This window comes from Diceros bicornis, chromosome 13 (assembly GCF_020826845.1).
Source record: "Diceros bicornis minor isolate mBicDic1 chromosome 13, mDicBic1.mat.cur, whole genome shotgun sequence".
In the NCBI taxonomy this organism is placed as follows: domain Eukaryota; kingdom Metazoa; phylum Chordata; class Mammalia; order Perissodactyla; family Rhinocerotidae; genus Diceros; species Diceros bicornis.
The window spans coordinates 25,983,796-25,999,628 of NC_080752.1; the positions used below are offsets into that span (position 1 = coordinate 25,983,796).

At 51.1% G+C, this 15,833-nt stretch overlaps 1 protein-coding gene across 11 annotated transcripts in view; it reads right to left on the reverse strand.

Annotated features, from left to right (window-relative positions):
• The window catches only part of NPHP4 (nephrocystin 4), a 134,480-nt gene that overhangs the window by 7,930 nt on the left and 110,717 nt on the right, over positions 1 to 15,833 (reverse strand). For 8 of the 11 annotated variants that reach the window (XR_009221840.1, XM_058552748.1, XM_058552744.1 and 5 more), the window contains 5 exons: positions 14,828 to 14,953; positions 12,030 to 12,241; positions 4,647 to 4,873; positions 4,229 to 4,415; positions 3,315 to 3,398 (listed from right to left, as the gene is read on the reverse strand). Coding sequence is in view for 10 of the 11 variants with exons in the window: in XM_058552748.1 (XP_058408731.1) it covers positions 3,315 to 3,398; positions 4,229 to 4,415; positions 4,647 to 4,873; positions 12,030 to 12,241; positions 14,828 to 14,953 (836 nt within the window). In the remaining variant the exon portion in view is untranslated. The remainder of the gene's footprint in view (positions 1 to 3,314; positions 3,399 to 4,228; positions 4,416 to 4,646; positions 4,874 to 12,029; positions 12,242 to 14,827; positions 14,954 to 15,833) is intronic. The other 3 variants (XM_058552741.1, XM_058552749.1, XM_058552747.1) reach the window with 2 other exon arrangements.

Below are 15,833 nucleotides of genomic sequence, written 5' to 3' on the forward strand. Positions count from 1 at the left end.
TTTACAGTTTGATTTGGACTCATGTAAATGTTTTTAGTTAGTTAAAAAACTAAAATCAAAAAGAAAAACAAAGGGTCTCTATATATGGAAAACAAACTGAAACAAGCAAATCTAGCAGTGTATCAAGCTGGTGAGGTAACCACCCAGGGCAAAGGGATTTGACCAGTGCCATCAGTAGTTGGTTACCCACAGGGGAACTGAGCAATAGGTAAAGAGACTGAAGATAACGGGAGCCACTCTCTCACTTGAAGAAACAGCAACTACAAACGTGGCAAAGGGCAACTAGAACAAACCCTGTGAGGCCACACTGGTACTGGAAGCACGGATGTGAATTCATGGTCTTCAACATATATGGAAAGGGGCAGGAGTCTGTGCACAGATCCTGTACACAGACACACACTCTTGAGCGCTCTCTGCTAAGAGGGACCAGAAGCAGTGAGCCCCCAGTGGTAATGAGCACGCCCAGTACCAGACCTTGGTTTCTAAATACCATTCTCCACTAAAAGGAACCTGAGATATAGCAGAGTCCAGAAATGAGCAAGGAAAGCACAGGATGACTCTGGAACATCTTGTCTGCCAGGCAGTAAGGAAGTGCTCAAAGAACCACAGGGACATGTCAAAAGGACACAGGAGCCATCCTGAAGTGGCTGCCACTGGGGGGTCAGGGATAATATGAGCAGCAAGGCAAATAATGACAGTAAAAAATTAAAACCCGTTGAATAAAACGGGAATTTACGGTCCATAAGGGTACAAAAAATAAATGAAGGAGATGAAGGCAAAGCTCTACCTTACTTAGCATGCCAACTAACACATGCAGAAGGAATGATGAAATGTGAAAATCGCCAATAGGCAACCATCATGCTAATAACTCATTCCAGCAAGAACCACCAGTGGATGCTAAAACCAGCGAGCAAGAGTTTGATGGGGAACAGGATCTTGACATCATCTCAGAGTATCTCCTGACAAAATACTGATTCACTACTTTCTAATTTTCAGCTATAAAATACTTCTTAATTAATTTTATAGTGAAGAAGCCTGGCAGACACCATCTTAACTAAATAAGAGAGTTAATATCACCGGTAATAGAACAAATCAACATCGTGTCCCTCCTGACAAAGGTTCTGAGAAGAACACAGCAAAACTTCTGCACTCTTCCTGCCCTAAAGGCATAACCTGAACCCAATCACGGGCAAACTCAGACAAACCCAAACTGAGGGACATTTTGCAAGACAACTGGCCTGTACACTTCAAAAGACCAAGGCCATGAAAGGCAGAGAAAGCCTGAGGGTGTCCCAGACTAAGGAGACCACAGAGACAGGCACACCAAACACACCGTGTGAACGTGGGCGGGTCAGCGATCCAATCTGGGATATCTGGTGAGGTGCAAATGGGATCTTTGATGAGACCTATCAGTGTCCATGTCCTGATTTTCGTGGTTCTACTGTGGTTACGGAAGAGAGTGTGCTGATTTTCAGGATACACAAGCTCTAAGTTTCACGGAGTAATGGGGCATTATGTCGATAACTTGTTCTCAAATTGTCAGATAAAAACATGGAGAAAGAGAGAGAGAGAGAGTGACGAGGCAAACATAAGACACCAACAGTGGGGAGATCTGGGGAGATAATACACGGGAGTTCTCGCGCTATTCCTGTAACTTTTCTCTACGTTTGAGATGATTTCAAAATAAAAAGTTAAAAAAAAAAGGCACAGGAGCTAACTGGAAAGGGATGGCAGGGGCCGGAGAGAAAGGGGCAGTTATATCATCCAACACCCACCATGGAGGAGAGAGAGAACAAATACAAAACCGCAAGTTCACAATGAGACTCCACAACACCGACCATCTTTGGAGGTCGCTAGGCCATGACTCATTATTTTAAATATTGATGAAGAGAAAAAACTCCTACACTATCCTGACTTTCCGGTATAAGGTATATTTCAGGGTAACCCACTGCTGATGGGGAGAGCTCTTGTTCACAGAAGAATCGCAGCTAATACGCCCAGGAAGAACGAGCAAAGCTGAACTGCACCACTCTCCTCCCTGACGGAATGAGCAGTGAGGGCAACGACCCCTTAGGTGGACACATCTTGCCACAGTGGACGACCAGTCCCCGTGGCCTCTGCGGGTGACAGCGCAGCAAGCCCACGCACAGTGACTCCAGGGACAGAGGACAGCGGGCCCTGACTCCAACAAACCAACTGTGAAAAGATGAGTGAGCACGGACCGGACGTTAGGTGATGCTGGGGATTTGTTGCTTATCTGGGGGCAGTGACATTAGCACGTGGCTAGGTTAAAGAAAGTCCTTATCTGTTAGAGATACACACTGAAGCAATCATGGGTAAACTCATAAGATTTCTGGGATTGGCCTTAAAACTCCAAAGTTGTGTAAGGAAAAATGTATTAGCCTCTCAGATTTCATCTATAGCCCTAAATAAGGAGCTGACATGTTCCTTAGACAACGGCAAAGCTGTAGCTCCATGTTTAAATAAAACAAAGCAAATTTTCACTGGTGATTGGGGCCATGGGCACAGGGCTGCCACCCCGTGAGACTTGGGAACACAGGGCTGCAGTCAGGAGCCAGATCCTTGTCCGGACTGCACTGAAATCTGTTCTCAGAGTAGAGGGCGGGGGGCAAAGGTCTTTCTGTTTTTGTTTTTACTTTCAACTTAACTACAAATAGCATTTGTCTACAAAAATAAAAGCTTCAGAAATTCCTATCAAACGACAGTGTCCCAAGCTCCTCCTAAGGCCAGCCTATGGCAGGCAGGCTGTTGATCAGTGCACCTCACAAACGTGCTGTCCCCTAGGCGCGTTAATGAGGATTAAGTCTTACTTCCCAGAAGTAACCCCCACACATCACACTAATTGTACACGACACAGGAATGCCATGGATCAGGGTCGGAAGAGCCAGGCTAACTCTGAGAGTGGTGGCTTCATGCTGTGACAGCTGCAGCAGGCACCAGGGCCGCTGGCTTCGCACCCAGAGCGCCCAAGGACTGCACAGTGGCAAGCTGCTGGGGAGATGTTTCCATGCCAGACACCCACCCAGTGGCCATACCAGTGTCTGGCTGAAGCTGTCACTGCCCTGTTAGGACATGAAAAGTCCACCTCCATGGGCCCCGCCCCCAGTCGCCCTAGACCAGCCCCAAGCCCTCCCCTCCAGGAGGCCCAGGGAAGGGCAGAGGCCCAGGCCCCAGTGGCCCAGGCACAGAGGAGCTCATGAACGCTTCACTAGGTCTGCTCAGAGAACACGGCTCACACCACAAGACCTTGGGAACATCCCGGACCAGACGTCTGTCATCTTCTGACCCCTTACCTTGGCGTGTTTAGTGGGCATCATGCTGGAGTTCAAGGGCAATCCAGCACCCGTGGCCTTCTCAGATCTCAGCTCAGCAGAGGCCTGTGAGAAACAAATCAGCACAGCGGGTCACGAGACGGAGTCCTCGGGGACAGGTACTTCTTTCTTCCTGTAGGAATAGCTGCCACCCTGGGCCTGGGCTCCTGTGTCTCAACTACTCTCACAGGAACCCTCAAGGCGGCTATGGTTATTAACCAGCCTCATCGCCATGAGCTGTGAGGGCGGACCGACATGGTAACCCAGCTCTGCCTGAAGCCAAAGGCCTGACGTCTTCACCACATCCTCACGACCTCTTGTCCCAAAAGTGCATCCAAAGATAAGCGTGGAAATCTGTGAGCCTCTAGGACTTCCTCAAGCCCATGTAAGTGATGATCGTTATTGTGCAGAAGGTCAGTGGAATAAATGACACACACACCCTGCGCCCTCCTCCATCACACAGCTGCACACACACGTACGACTCACATCCCTTACACGGCATCTCAGTCTGCATTCATGCGGAGAAGCAAACGCCACAGGAAGAAGTGGGCGAGCAGCATTAACTGGAGAGTATAAAACACTACGAAGTTTCAACCCATTAGCTCTTCTGAGGTTTAATAAAGGCTCTTTTACTTTAGCAAAAGAGAGTTCAGGAGACAGTCTAGCCTTTCCCGAGGCCCCGTATGGAGGAAAAGTGAAGTGTCTGGGCTGCCGCGCACAGCACAGCGCAGGTGCCAGGGCGCGTGGGAGAACAAGGGGAGCAGGTGACGGCCCACAGGCTAAGCATCTACACAGCACAGGAGGGCTTTCAATTTCCCACCCGCACTTAGCTAAATGGGATTTCCTCGTGTGCCTGACGACAAGCGCCTTTGGCATTGGAAGACGACCTTCCCCACCTGCACGGAGGCCGGCTGACCCACAGAAAAGGTCTGGTATTTGAAGGGGATGTGGGCGGTCTCCCTGGGGCGCAGGAAGAGCTGGGGGGCGAGGCCGCCCTGCAGGTGGAACATGTCCTCCTCCACTGGCGTGTGCAGGTCGGCGGCGTCTTTGAAGTATCTCCACTCCCGACTGTCCAGGATGAGGCTGGGGGGCAAGGGAGACACAGTGCTGAGGCAAAAGGTTCTTCCTGCTAAGTCCTTTGTCAGGAGATGGCCCCCACCCACTCAGAGCTGGCTGTCCACACAGGACAGTGGGCGAAAGCTGGAATCAACAGGACCCACGAGGGACAAAATCAGCTTAGCTTTCAGGCAGAGGTCAGAGTCACCCCACCTGACCCAGCTAGGGGGCCGAGGAGAGGCTGCCTCATGCTCCCACCTGAGCTCAGGGTTGTCTATCTCGATGGTCACTGTGTGTGGCGTGTTGTGGGGGTTCTTAAGAGCAAACTCGAAGAACTCGGCAGCGCCCAGCGTGGCGTAGATTGTGTGCTGTGTGGTGATGGCCAGGCTCAGCGCGCTGGTGATGCTCTCAGCCTTCATGCGCTCCCGGTATGCGGCGATGACCCGCAGGTCGCGTGTGTGCTGTGCACGGACACTCTGCTGAGCCTGCGGGACACAAGGGGCTGAACCAAAGCCACAGTCCTGGGGCACCCTCTCCTTCTTGAGGGCTGTTTTCTAGCCACCTTCCCCCACCGCCCCAAATACCAAATTTCTTCTGGAATCACCACCACCCGCTTCCTCGAGTCATGGGTTGGGTGGAACTGGACTACCTCCAGCAGACAGAGCATGGGGCATGCCTGTCCCCCACCACGGATGACTACTGAGCACTCCTGGCTTCTCTCTGCCCCACAGGTGATCTACCCCATGGAAGGCAGGGTCTGCCTTGCATGCTCCCAAGAGACTATAACCACCAACTACACCAACTCTCCCCACAACTGGAAGGCTGGTACCTGGGCACAGTGGGGAATTGACAGCAGAGGTTTCAAATACAAGAGGAAAGAATAGCCTCAAAACTAAGACAGATGACCAGCTCACCAGCCAGGTCCCCACGGTGGCAGCAGAAGTCCTGTCTGCAAGCAGAGTCCCAGGAGGGGACGGGTCGGCCCTGACCGATCTCAAGCTGGCCAGGTCCAGACCACTGGTAGGCTGCCTCGGTGGGCTCCGCCACGGGCCCTTTGTCCACCTCTTCTTCAGGTCCCTGAGATTCAATGAGCTCGGCCACCTGGACATGTTCCAGAGGCTGGAGCTTGGCTTACTTTCCTTGTGTGCCTTATACTAAAAAGTGAGGCCCATTGGAGGCTACTTTGCAAGATCTAAAACCTAGAAGGAGCCACCACCATGCAGGGGAGTCCACCAAGCCCAGCGCTGAGGACCTTCACACACTGAGGAGGCCCAGACATCAGAAAGCAGGGGCCGACTGAATGGCTTTGGACTTGAACTCAAAAGGCAAGGACCCAACATGATTTCTGACTTAAATCCCTTTGGATATTGACTTTCCAATGCCCCAAACCATGGCCTTTCCCTAGCAAGGGACTGAAGCTGAGCCTGTAATTTCTCCCCGGGAATCTGAAAACGGGAGGGTGGCTGTGTTCCCATTAGAGGCCTCCCTAGGTGGGCATTTTAGGATTAGAGCCTCCTGGAGTGGAACCTCTGACAGGCTGCGCTGGACACGGCCAGACATAATTTAAGATGAGAAACAGATCCAAGAGTGGCTTTTCAACCTTGCATTGAGACCGTGCATGGCCCTGACCCACCCCCAAGCTGAGGGGACAGAATCTGTACTGCCCACCAGCACAGCGGCTCCAGGACGATCCACTGCGGGCTCTAGGGCAGAGGCCATGTGAAGATGGGCCCAAGACTGGCCCGTCAGACTGACTGCCAGGGGCAGGGCATGGCGACAGCCACCCTGGGGTTTACTGTAGACCAGACGGTTAAAAGCAACGAGTAGAGACGGCATAACCCTGGGGGTCATGAGAAGGACAACCCCTTGCCCTGTCTCATCTCCTTCCACACCACAGAGGAAGGTGTGAGTCTGACACCCTGGCCTCCCTCCACTCCAATCCAGCCCACCCCATAGGAGATGGGGCGACTTCTCTGATAGAAAGTTCTGGAGCATGAACCAGGTAGGCATAGCCCTGCCCTCCCTCTCCTCTTCCTTTTGGGATCCACCCGCCTGAAGACACCATCAGGTGCTCACACTGCTCTTGGCCAGGCGGTAGGGTTAGTAGGAAGCACCCCGCTGGTGGAGGTGCTTGCACTGTCTGGCATTACCCGGACTGGGTGACTGTCAGTAACTCAGGCTCAGTGTCAGGAACACCTTGCCTACAGATCCAAGCCAATTCTCCAGTGTCAGCTTTGCCGTAACTAGTCATCAGTAAAACAGAGACGACATTTTGGTGTCTCTCTGCCATTCCTGTCTTATTCCTGTCTTATTTCCTAATCAATCCAGAACCCAGGCAGACAAGGCTGATGGCACTTACTGGACCCCTCAGACCCCAACAGGCAGCCAATCCCACTGCAGGCCCCGGTACCCGGTTCAAGGATGGGCATGCTACCCATTCAGAGCAGTGAGACCCATCAGCCACTTGCTGGAATTTCTGGAAAGTAAAGCTCTTTCTTCTGTGGCACCTGGCATGGGATGACAACATGAAACAAGGGACTAGTGCCACCAATCTGCTACCGGGAGGGGTGATCCTGGAGCTGCTGGGATGTCACTGTAGGGAGTATGCAGAGGGCAGAGAGGAGAGGAGGGGTGGGGGGCTGATCCCTGGTGATACTGCCTGAGCTACAGATGCAGTAGCTGAGACTGTCCTGTTACTGTGGCCAGACTGAATGGTCACCCAATCAGTGCCAGGTTCGGAGCGTTGGGACATCTGCTCAAATGCAGACTGGGTGGGCCGGAATCCAGGCTGAGAGCCCTGGGAACCTGGTTGCTGCACAGACCAGCGTGTGCAGGCTTTCCGTCACTTGCAGCCCCAAACACCGCCCCCCTTGCTCCTCCTCCTGCATAGGGAGATAACCTGACAGCCCTTCTTCCCAGGCCCAGGCCCACAGAGAAGGTGCTCAGACCAAGGCCTTCCTGTCGCCTGGGGCCTCACCCATGCATAGTGGCCAATGCTGACCGACAGCAGTCACTAGGACAAGCCACTGTCCTGGGCACTGGATGCAGATTAAGCCAAGTGACCCTCTTGAGGAAGCCTGTGACTGTCCCAAGGCACAGGGGGGATTCGAATGCAGGCATCTGGCCCCACACCCTGTGCTCCTGGCCCCTTACCACACCACCTTCCCCAGGATGTCCAAGACGCTCAGCCTCCTCGAGTCTATCGCTGATGGAAAAAGAAAGCTGCACACCAAGTTATTCTCTGCCTCCCAAGGCACAGCCCCAGGCCTGAGACTTCACCACGATCCACCAACTGTTCACGTGCACGAAGGACCAGGCCAGGGATCAGCCCTCAGCTCTAAGAGCTGTTCTGCTTTCAACTCTCTTCCAAAGGACTGTCTGACTTCACAGAATTCTCATCCCCTCTTCAAAAGGTTGTGAAAGCTCTAGAAGGGATAGAAACTACCTCATATTTGATAAATCAAGTTACTTTCACCACAAAATTCTCCGGGGCTACGAACCCAAGAAATCATTAGAATTTAGTGGAAAGTTTTTGTGTATTTAGAAATCCAATTCTTCCAAATGCACTGCTGTGTTCAAAATGAGGGTTCTGAGCTGCCGATTCCTCTATCAGAGCACATCAAATAGGAAAAAACTAGCAAACTAACCATAATAACAAGACTAACAACAACGCTGGCAGCTGTCCTTCTTGAGGACAAGCCGTGTGCCAGGCCACCACTCTGAGGCAGGGACAAGGGGTGTCCTCAGGTGCGGCTGCTTGAGCTGAAAGCGTGCAGGGGCCCCGCCCTCAGAGGCTGCACACTGCTGAGAGGGAGGAGGAAGCAGCCGTGGGTGCACCAAGCCCCAGGGAGAAGGCCCATCATACCTCAGCCCCAGCTGCTGGCCCCTCTTCAGTCCGTTGTCACAGCCACAGACTGCCCCACTCTGCCCAGTGTCCAGCTTGTCCTGCTGGCTCAGTCTGGGCCCTGAACCGCCTCCTCACTTGTGTCCTCTCACTGGCTCTGATCCTGGCCCCGTTGGTCTGAACAGTCTTTTGTTTGTTAACTTCTTTCTTTCTCCCTCCCTACACTCCACCCCCTGAGGGCAGGAGCCCTTCCCCACGGTGTGCCACACCGGGTATGGAGGGTCGGGGAGCGGGGACTGCTGACTACGTTTACTTGGCCGTTAGCACAGGCTTTGCCCCTGGAGAAGGGACGTCATCTATCCAGACAGCCACCTGCCTTAACATAAGGGTAATCTCAGAAGATCTTTCTCAAGGCCCCTTCCTTCTTTATTCTGTAAACTCATAAGGTACAACCATTCTCTCCTCCCATTTCTCAGTTGCAAAATATTATAGGGTCTTATTTAGATTTTTAGTCAAAATAGGAATTTTTCTGGTCAGAATGATTACTCTGACACCCCATGATGTAGAAGTCATTCACAGCTCTGCTCCTCAAACCTGGGGAGCGATCAGATCCCCTGCAGAGCTATCGTGAAAACCGAGGCTCCGGGCCGGCCCCGTGGCTTAGCAGTTAAGTGCGCGCGCTCCCCTACTGGCGGCCCGGGTTCGGATCCCGCGTGCACACCAACGCACCGCTTGTCCAACCATGCTGAGGCCGCGTCCCACACACAGCAACTAGAAGGATGTACAACTATGACGTACAACTATCCACTGGGGCTTTAGGGAAAAAAAGGAGGAGGATTGGCAATAGATATTAGCTCAGAGCCGGTCTTCCTCAGCAAAAAGAGGAGGATTAGCATGGATGTTAGCTCAGGGCTGATCTTTCTCACCAAAAAAAAAATAAATAAATAAAAGAGAACTTTAAAAAAAAAAAGGGAGTGACGTCAGCATCATGGCGGAGTGAGCTTTCCCGTGAACTCTTCCCCCGACAAGATACAACAAAAGGAACAGTCACAGACCAACAACGGAATCCCAGACAGTGAAAAGCTAGAGCGGAAAGATCCACACTGCCACACATCTGAGAGCGGAACGTGCTGGCCCCCGGAGGAAGTGGGGAGAGAGGACTCAGAAGAGCCACAGGGCTACCATCAACATCTGAGCACCCCAGAGAGCGGATAAAGAGGGGCAAACGAGAAGCCTCCCACATCAGGGACCCAGAGGGCAAAAGAGAGCTCCCCGCTCCCCGCAAACCGGACCCTGCAGCTCAACCGACCAGACCAGACCTAGCGATCCGCGGCAGACCAGACCAAGAGATCTGTGACAGACCAGACCAAGTGATCCGCGGCAGACCTGATCAAACGACCGGACCCGTGGATCGCAACGGGAAAAAAACAAAAAACAAAAAACAAAACTGCAGATCGCAGCAGAAAATGGGGGCAGAGCGCAGGGGGCTTAGACTACACAGCCCTTTACCACCAGACAGTGGCGGCAGGTGGAAATTGCAACCAGAGATTTCCAGGATGAGGAAAAACAAAACCAACACAGGAACCACAATACAAAAACATATGAAATCACCAGAGCAGAAACAAAATGACAAGCACCCAGAAATCAACCCCGAAGACACAGAAATCCATAAACTAAATGACAGAGATTTCAAAATAGCTATCATAAAAACACTCAACGAAATACGAGACAACACAAACAATTCAATGAGATTAGGAGTTTCTTCACAAAAGAGATTGAAATCATAAAGAAAAACCAATCAGTGCTGATGGAGATGAAGAACACAATGGAGGAGATAAAGGAGAATCTGGAATCTTTAAAGAACAGAGCTGACAATATGGAGGAAAGAATTAGCACTTTAGAGGATAGGAATACAGATATACTCCAGATGGAAGAGGAGAGAGAACTAAGACTAAAAAGAAATGAAGAAAGACTCCAAGAAATATCTGACTCTATTAGAAAATGTAACATAAGAATTATAGGTATTCCTGAGGGAGAAGAGAGGGAAAGAGGAACAGAGAGCCTATTCAAGGAAATAATGGCTGAGAATTTCCCAAATGTGGGGAAGGAGCAGGAAATACGAGTAAGCGAAGCCAACAGGACACCTATATATATTAACAGACAAAGGCCTTCACCACGACACCTAGTGGTAAGGCTAGCCAGGGTCAACGACAAAGAAACAATATTAAGGGCAGCTAGGCAAAAACAAAAAATAACGTACAAAGGAACTCCCACCAGGCTCTCAGCGGATTTCTCAACAGAAACTTTACAGGCTAGAAGAGACTGGAATGATATATTCAAAATACTGAAAGACAAAAACTTTCAGCCAAGAATACTCTATCCAGCAAAAATATCCTTCAAATATGATGGAGAAATAGTAACTCTCCCAGATAAACGAAAGCTAAGGGAGTTCATGGCCACGAGACCCCCACTACAAGAAATACTCAACAAGGCCCTCAGGCCTGAAAAAAGAAGAGAAAGGGAACACAAAGCTTGGAGCAAGGAGAAAAGTAGGTAGACAAACTCAGAAAAATAGTAGATCTTTACCGGAATAGATTAACAACCACTTAAATACTAAATTCAAAGATCAAAGGAAGAAACTCACCAAAAATAAATTTAACCTCATCACTGTAAACACACAGCCACAACACAAGATAGAATAAGGTATAACAAGAACAACTTAGAAGGGGAAGAGGAAAGTGATTGAATTGACTTAGTATAAGGAAATAGGAGGCCATCAGATAATGGACTATCTCATACACAAGATTTTTTGCCCAAACCTCAAGGTAACCACTAAACAAATAATCAAAACAAAACCACATATGATAAACAAAGAGAAAACTAGAAGAGTCATAAGACAGAACAACCAAACTGAATTGGCAGTCCAAAACAAATGGGACAAGAAACAAAGGAAATGCAAAAGAACCAGAAAATAAGTGACAAAACAGCAACATTAAGCCCTTATATATCAATAATTACCCTAAATGTAAATGGATTGAACTCTCCAATCAAAAGATACAGAGTGGCAGGATGGATTAAAAAGCAAGATCCAACAATATGCTGCCTTCAGGAAACACATCTTAGCACTAAAGACAAGCACAGGCTCAGAGTGAAAGGATGGAAGACAATACTCCAAGCTAATGGCAAACAAAAGAAAGCAGGTGTTGCCATACTCATATCAGACAAAGTAGACTTCAAGATAAAACAGGTTAGGAGAGACAAAGAAGGGAAATATATAATGATAAAAGGGACACTCCATCAAGAAGACATATCACTTATAAATATATATGCACCCAACACAGGAGCACCAATGTACATAAAGCAACTATTAACAAACCTAAAAGGAGACATTAACAACAACACAATAATAGTAGGGGATCTTAACACCCCACTTACAACAATGGATAGATCATCCAGACAAAAAGTCAATAAAGAAATAGTAGACTTAAATTAAAAAAAAAAAAACAAAAAACCGAGGCTCCAAGGACCCCCCAAACTGACTAGAGACAGACTCTCCATGGGTGGAGCCTAAGAGTCGGCTTTTATCAAAAGATCCCCAGATAATTAGGACTTGAAAACTCCCCTTGGTGGCTGAGAAGTCCAGTTCTCTTACGTTCCGCAGGTAGGATTTGGGAGGAAGAGAGAACCGCGCAGGAGGAAAGCAGAGGAGAGACAGAGCACACGGTGGCTTTGTTCCCAGCGACTCCTGGTCCCACAGAGACGCCCCCAGGAAAGCGCGCCCCGGACAGGGCCCTCACCGCCACACTGGTCCCGCGGCCGCCGAGCTCTGCTCCGGACTCCTGCAGGCGCACGGACTTCATCCGCTCCAGCTTGCGCCTGCGGACAGCATCCCCCTCGCGGCCAGCGCCCCGGGGCCCCTCGTGCCCCTGCTGCGTGTGGGTGAACAGCAGGGCGGCCAGCGCGCCGTCCACATCAGCCAGCTTCTGTGCTTGGACCACGTTTTTCACTGCTGGAAGGTTCAAAGAGGGAGCCAGAGGGTAAAGGGTAGAGTCTACGTTCGTTAGCAGACACGGCGACGACCTCCCAGAACCACTTTATCCAGCGAGGGAGCTCAGAGCATGCCATTCTTTTCTACATGTTCTAAGATGGTGATGAAGATGGTCATTACATAACCTGGTCTCCACTGCGTCCCTCCTTTTACGAGCCTCTCAAATCAAGGGAATTCTGATCTTGGTCCCTGGATACAAATTTACTAATACGCCACTAGGCAATTTTCTAGGGGAGAAAAAGGTCAGTGTTCTAGAAGCTCACGCTCTCAGAATTCTCAAGGGTCCGCTGACACCCTCACCCAGGACCTCCGGCCCCTGCACACAGGCAGCCCCTCCAGCAAGCACCTCCCAACGCCCAGCACCACTCTGAGCTCTCAGGCACACTGTGCCGTCGGGTCCTCAAAGCCCCCCAGGGTGGAATGACATGAGCCCTGAGCTCAGATCAGGAATCCGGGGCTCTGAGGACTTGAGCCCCCTGGCACGATGCCCCCCAGCTGGTCAGACCACACCTGGCTGCCAAGCTCATGCCCTCCACTCTGTGCCCTGCTGTTTCTGGACGGCCTGGCCCCCAGGGCACCGACTCCTATGGGTGGCTCTACTCAAACCCTGGACACACACAAAAGCCGAGTAGCAGACAAACAGAAGCCGAAACAAGCCAGACATGGGCAGGTAGAAGAGCTGCATTTTCTTTTTTCCGTCAGTGGCTGTACTGGTGACAAAGCTACATATGGCACACGCCACATTGCAAGCTGACACGTGAGATTCCAAGACAGTCACTCAACCCGGCACAGACAGCAGGAGAGGGTGCACCCCAACTTAGCACCGGGGCCCTTCCTGACTCCCAGGACCATCAGAACCCACGGGAAATAAACACCACCCTGGGCCCTCTCCCTGTCATCACGTGTCTCCAGCCTCCTACTAAAGTCTCCGTGCAGAGGGAGGGAAAGCAATTTTCTCCCCTACTCGCCCACCATTCCTCCATCACCAGTAAACAAGTGATATTTCCAGGTTCCTCACCACCAAGCTATTTTAAAGCCATTTAATTGTTTTCCAGATGCCATGCGTTGGCTTAGATGTCTTATGGCCCCAAGAGCATTCCTCGTGTCCCTAGGACAACTTCCTATTTCCAGAACCTTGCCCAGTGGTATAGACGTGGGCTTTCTGAGGGAGCACCCCTGGCCTCTGGTTTTGATCAAAATAGAGACTGGAGAAGCAATGACTCCAGGGCCTCTCAATTCTCTCTACAAACCCTCACAGGTTACAACTCCCTGCGCCACCTGGCAGAGCCCCTGGCCTGCTGGGCCTGGAGCCGGGGGTTTTCCAAATATTCTCAGCCTCTGTTCCTGGAGTGTGGGAACTCCTCACTCCACGGAGCCAGCTCTCCATCCATTCTCTTAGTGGTCAGACAGACCAGCTGGGGATGGAGAAGCAGTGGCCCCAAAGCAGGAAATCCAGATTCTAGTCCAAGTTCACCACCCTTAACCACATAACCAGCCAAGTCGCCTGACCTCTCTTTGCCTCAGATTCTTCAACATTAAAATGAGGAAGTTGGCCCAGAACAGACTCTCCGCCTGCCCGGGTCATGGATCACTGACCCCTCTGAGCATCTGAACCTACAGTGCCCCCTCTCCCCGGGAGAATGTACGAGGACCTACAAAGTGTTGGCTGCTGCTTCAGGGGACTCACGGGATCCTGGAGGCCTCCCAACATGGAACCAGAGGCCCCCCAGTCCTCCCCAGACACAGCTCTGGGAGGCCCTCCTGGAGCAAGGGTTCAAGGCCAACAACGTCAGAAGACCATCGGCCCGGGAAGCTCAAGACAGTCTGGGATTCACGCGGATGATCTGCAGCATTTGGGGGATGCTACTTAAAGGGCACCTCCCACTCTTCATTCCAACAAGTATCTTATATTCAGGTCTGTGGGTCATTTTAAGGGGACAAAAAACTTCACAACTTCCCTGCTGTGAAAAATATTTCCACCAAGCACAGGTCTTTACTCCCCAAGCTTCGTAACTGGCTTATTCTTCCTCTTCCCAACGTGGGGAGTTTCAAATTAGTGTTTATAAGTCAGTCTATGTTCATCCTGACCTTGTCTTCATTTCCTCTTCCCTTGCAGACGAGCAGCTAACCAAAAACAAATACTACTCTCGGGATCATAATTTCTCTACAAAGTAACACAGGCGGCTTCACAGAGCCCAGTCGAGAGAGAGCTGCGTTTGATGAATGCGGACAATCAACATGGCCTGCAGGTCCACCGAGGCAGAGCACTGAGCTGGACACTGATAGCCACCACTCTGCCCCCAGATCCACAGGGGCAGGGACACCACCACACAGGTTCACACGTGTACATGTACGCACACACTCACTCATGCACACTCACACATGTACACACACGCAGCCTCACACGTGTACATGTGCACCCACAGTCACTCATGCACACTCACGCACGTACACGCAGCCTTCTGCCCCTTGTTCCACCCCACCCCCACGCCATTCGCACCCATGCACCACCCACCTGCCCGCGGGTCCAACACTCTCTCCACTCACGTCTCGGGCCCCCACGCGTAAGGAGGCTGCCTCCCTCGAAACAGCTGGCTCCATCACTGGAGATGACCCGGGACCTGGAAGGTGGCAGCGAGCTGGAATTTCTCACTCTCTGTTCACACAAGTGACCTAAGTTAAAAACACCAGGCAAAAAATATTAATACCAACATAGAGCCTGATGAAATATGTCAACATCCCCCATAGGGAGTTCCGGCTTTCAAACGGCCCATCCACACCCCCTGACCTGCTAACATCCCCAAAGTCCACTCTTGGTTCTGAATTTGTTTTGCAATTGCGAGAGGACAGGAGGAGCGTGTTTTCTTCCAAACGCTTCCCTCTCTAGGTTCCTATTCTCTTCCATCTGAGCAGCAGTCTCTGCTTTCCCACGATGAATTAAAAATGAAAGCTCGGGACGCTCAGCGTGCGCTCGCGGACTCTTACTTCTTGATCTCTGGATCGGCCCCGAGCAGCCCTGCAATGTGGGATGATTCACAAACTCTAACGTCAGCCTTTTGAATATCACGCTGTTCAAGGGAGGCCTTTGTGCACTTCTGCAAACGTCTGACTCCAAATACGCTCTAAGGTAAAAGAGCCTCCACAAACTAGAATCTTCTGGAGTTGTCTTCATAAAAAAGTCTTTGGAGAGAGCAACGCTGCTTTGGAGGGAGGGACACATGCCCAGAAGCAGAGCACAGCGTCACACTTCCCTCTGGCTGAACTTGCCAACCTCGGAGAGTCCCAGGGGATGAGAAGTGTTTCCCCGTAGAAGGGCTTCTCCCCGGAGGACAGAATCCTGCCACCTCCCTGCATGGACGTGACTTCCACCTTGGGGTGAGGCGGTGTACAGCTAATGAAGCTGCACCCCGAGGTGAACCACCCAAGTTCCAAACACAAAATGCTGGTGCTGCTGACTGCCCTGATTCCAGCAAGATGGTGTTGAACACCCGCAGGCATGGGTCGCCCTGGCAATCTTTCTGGGAGCTGTGAGAAGCGGAACCCCCTCTGGGTA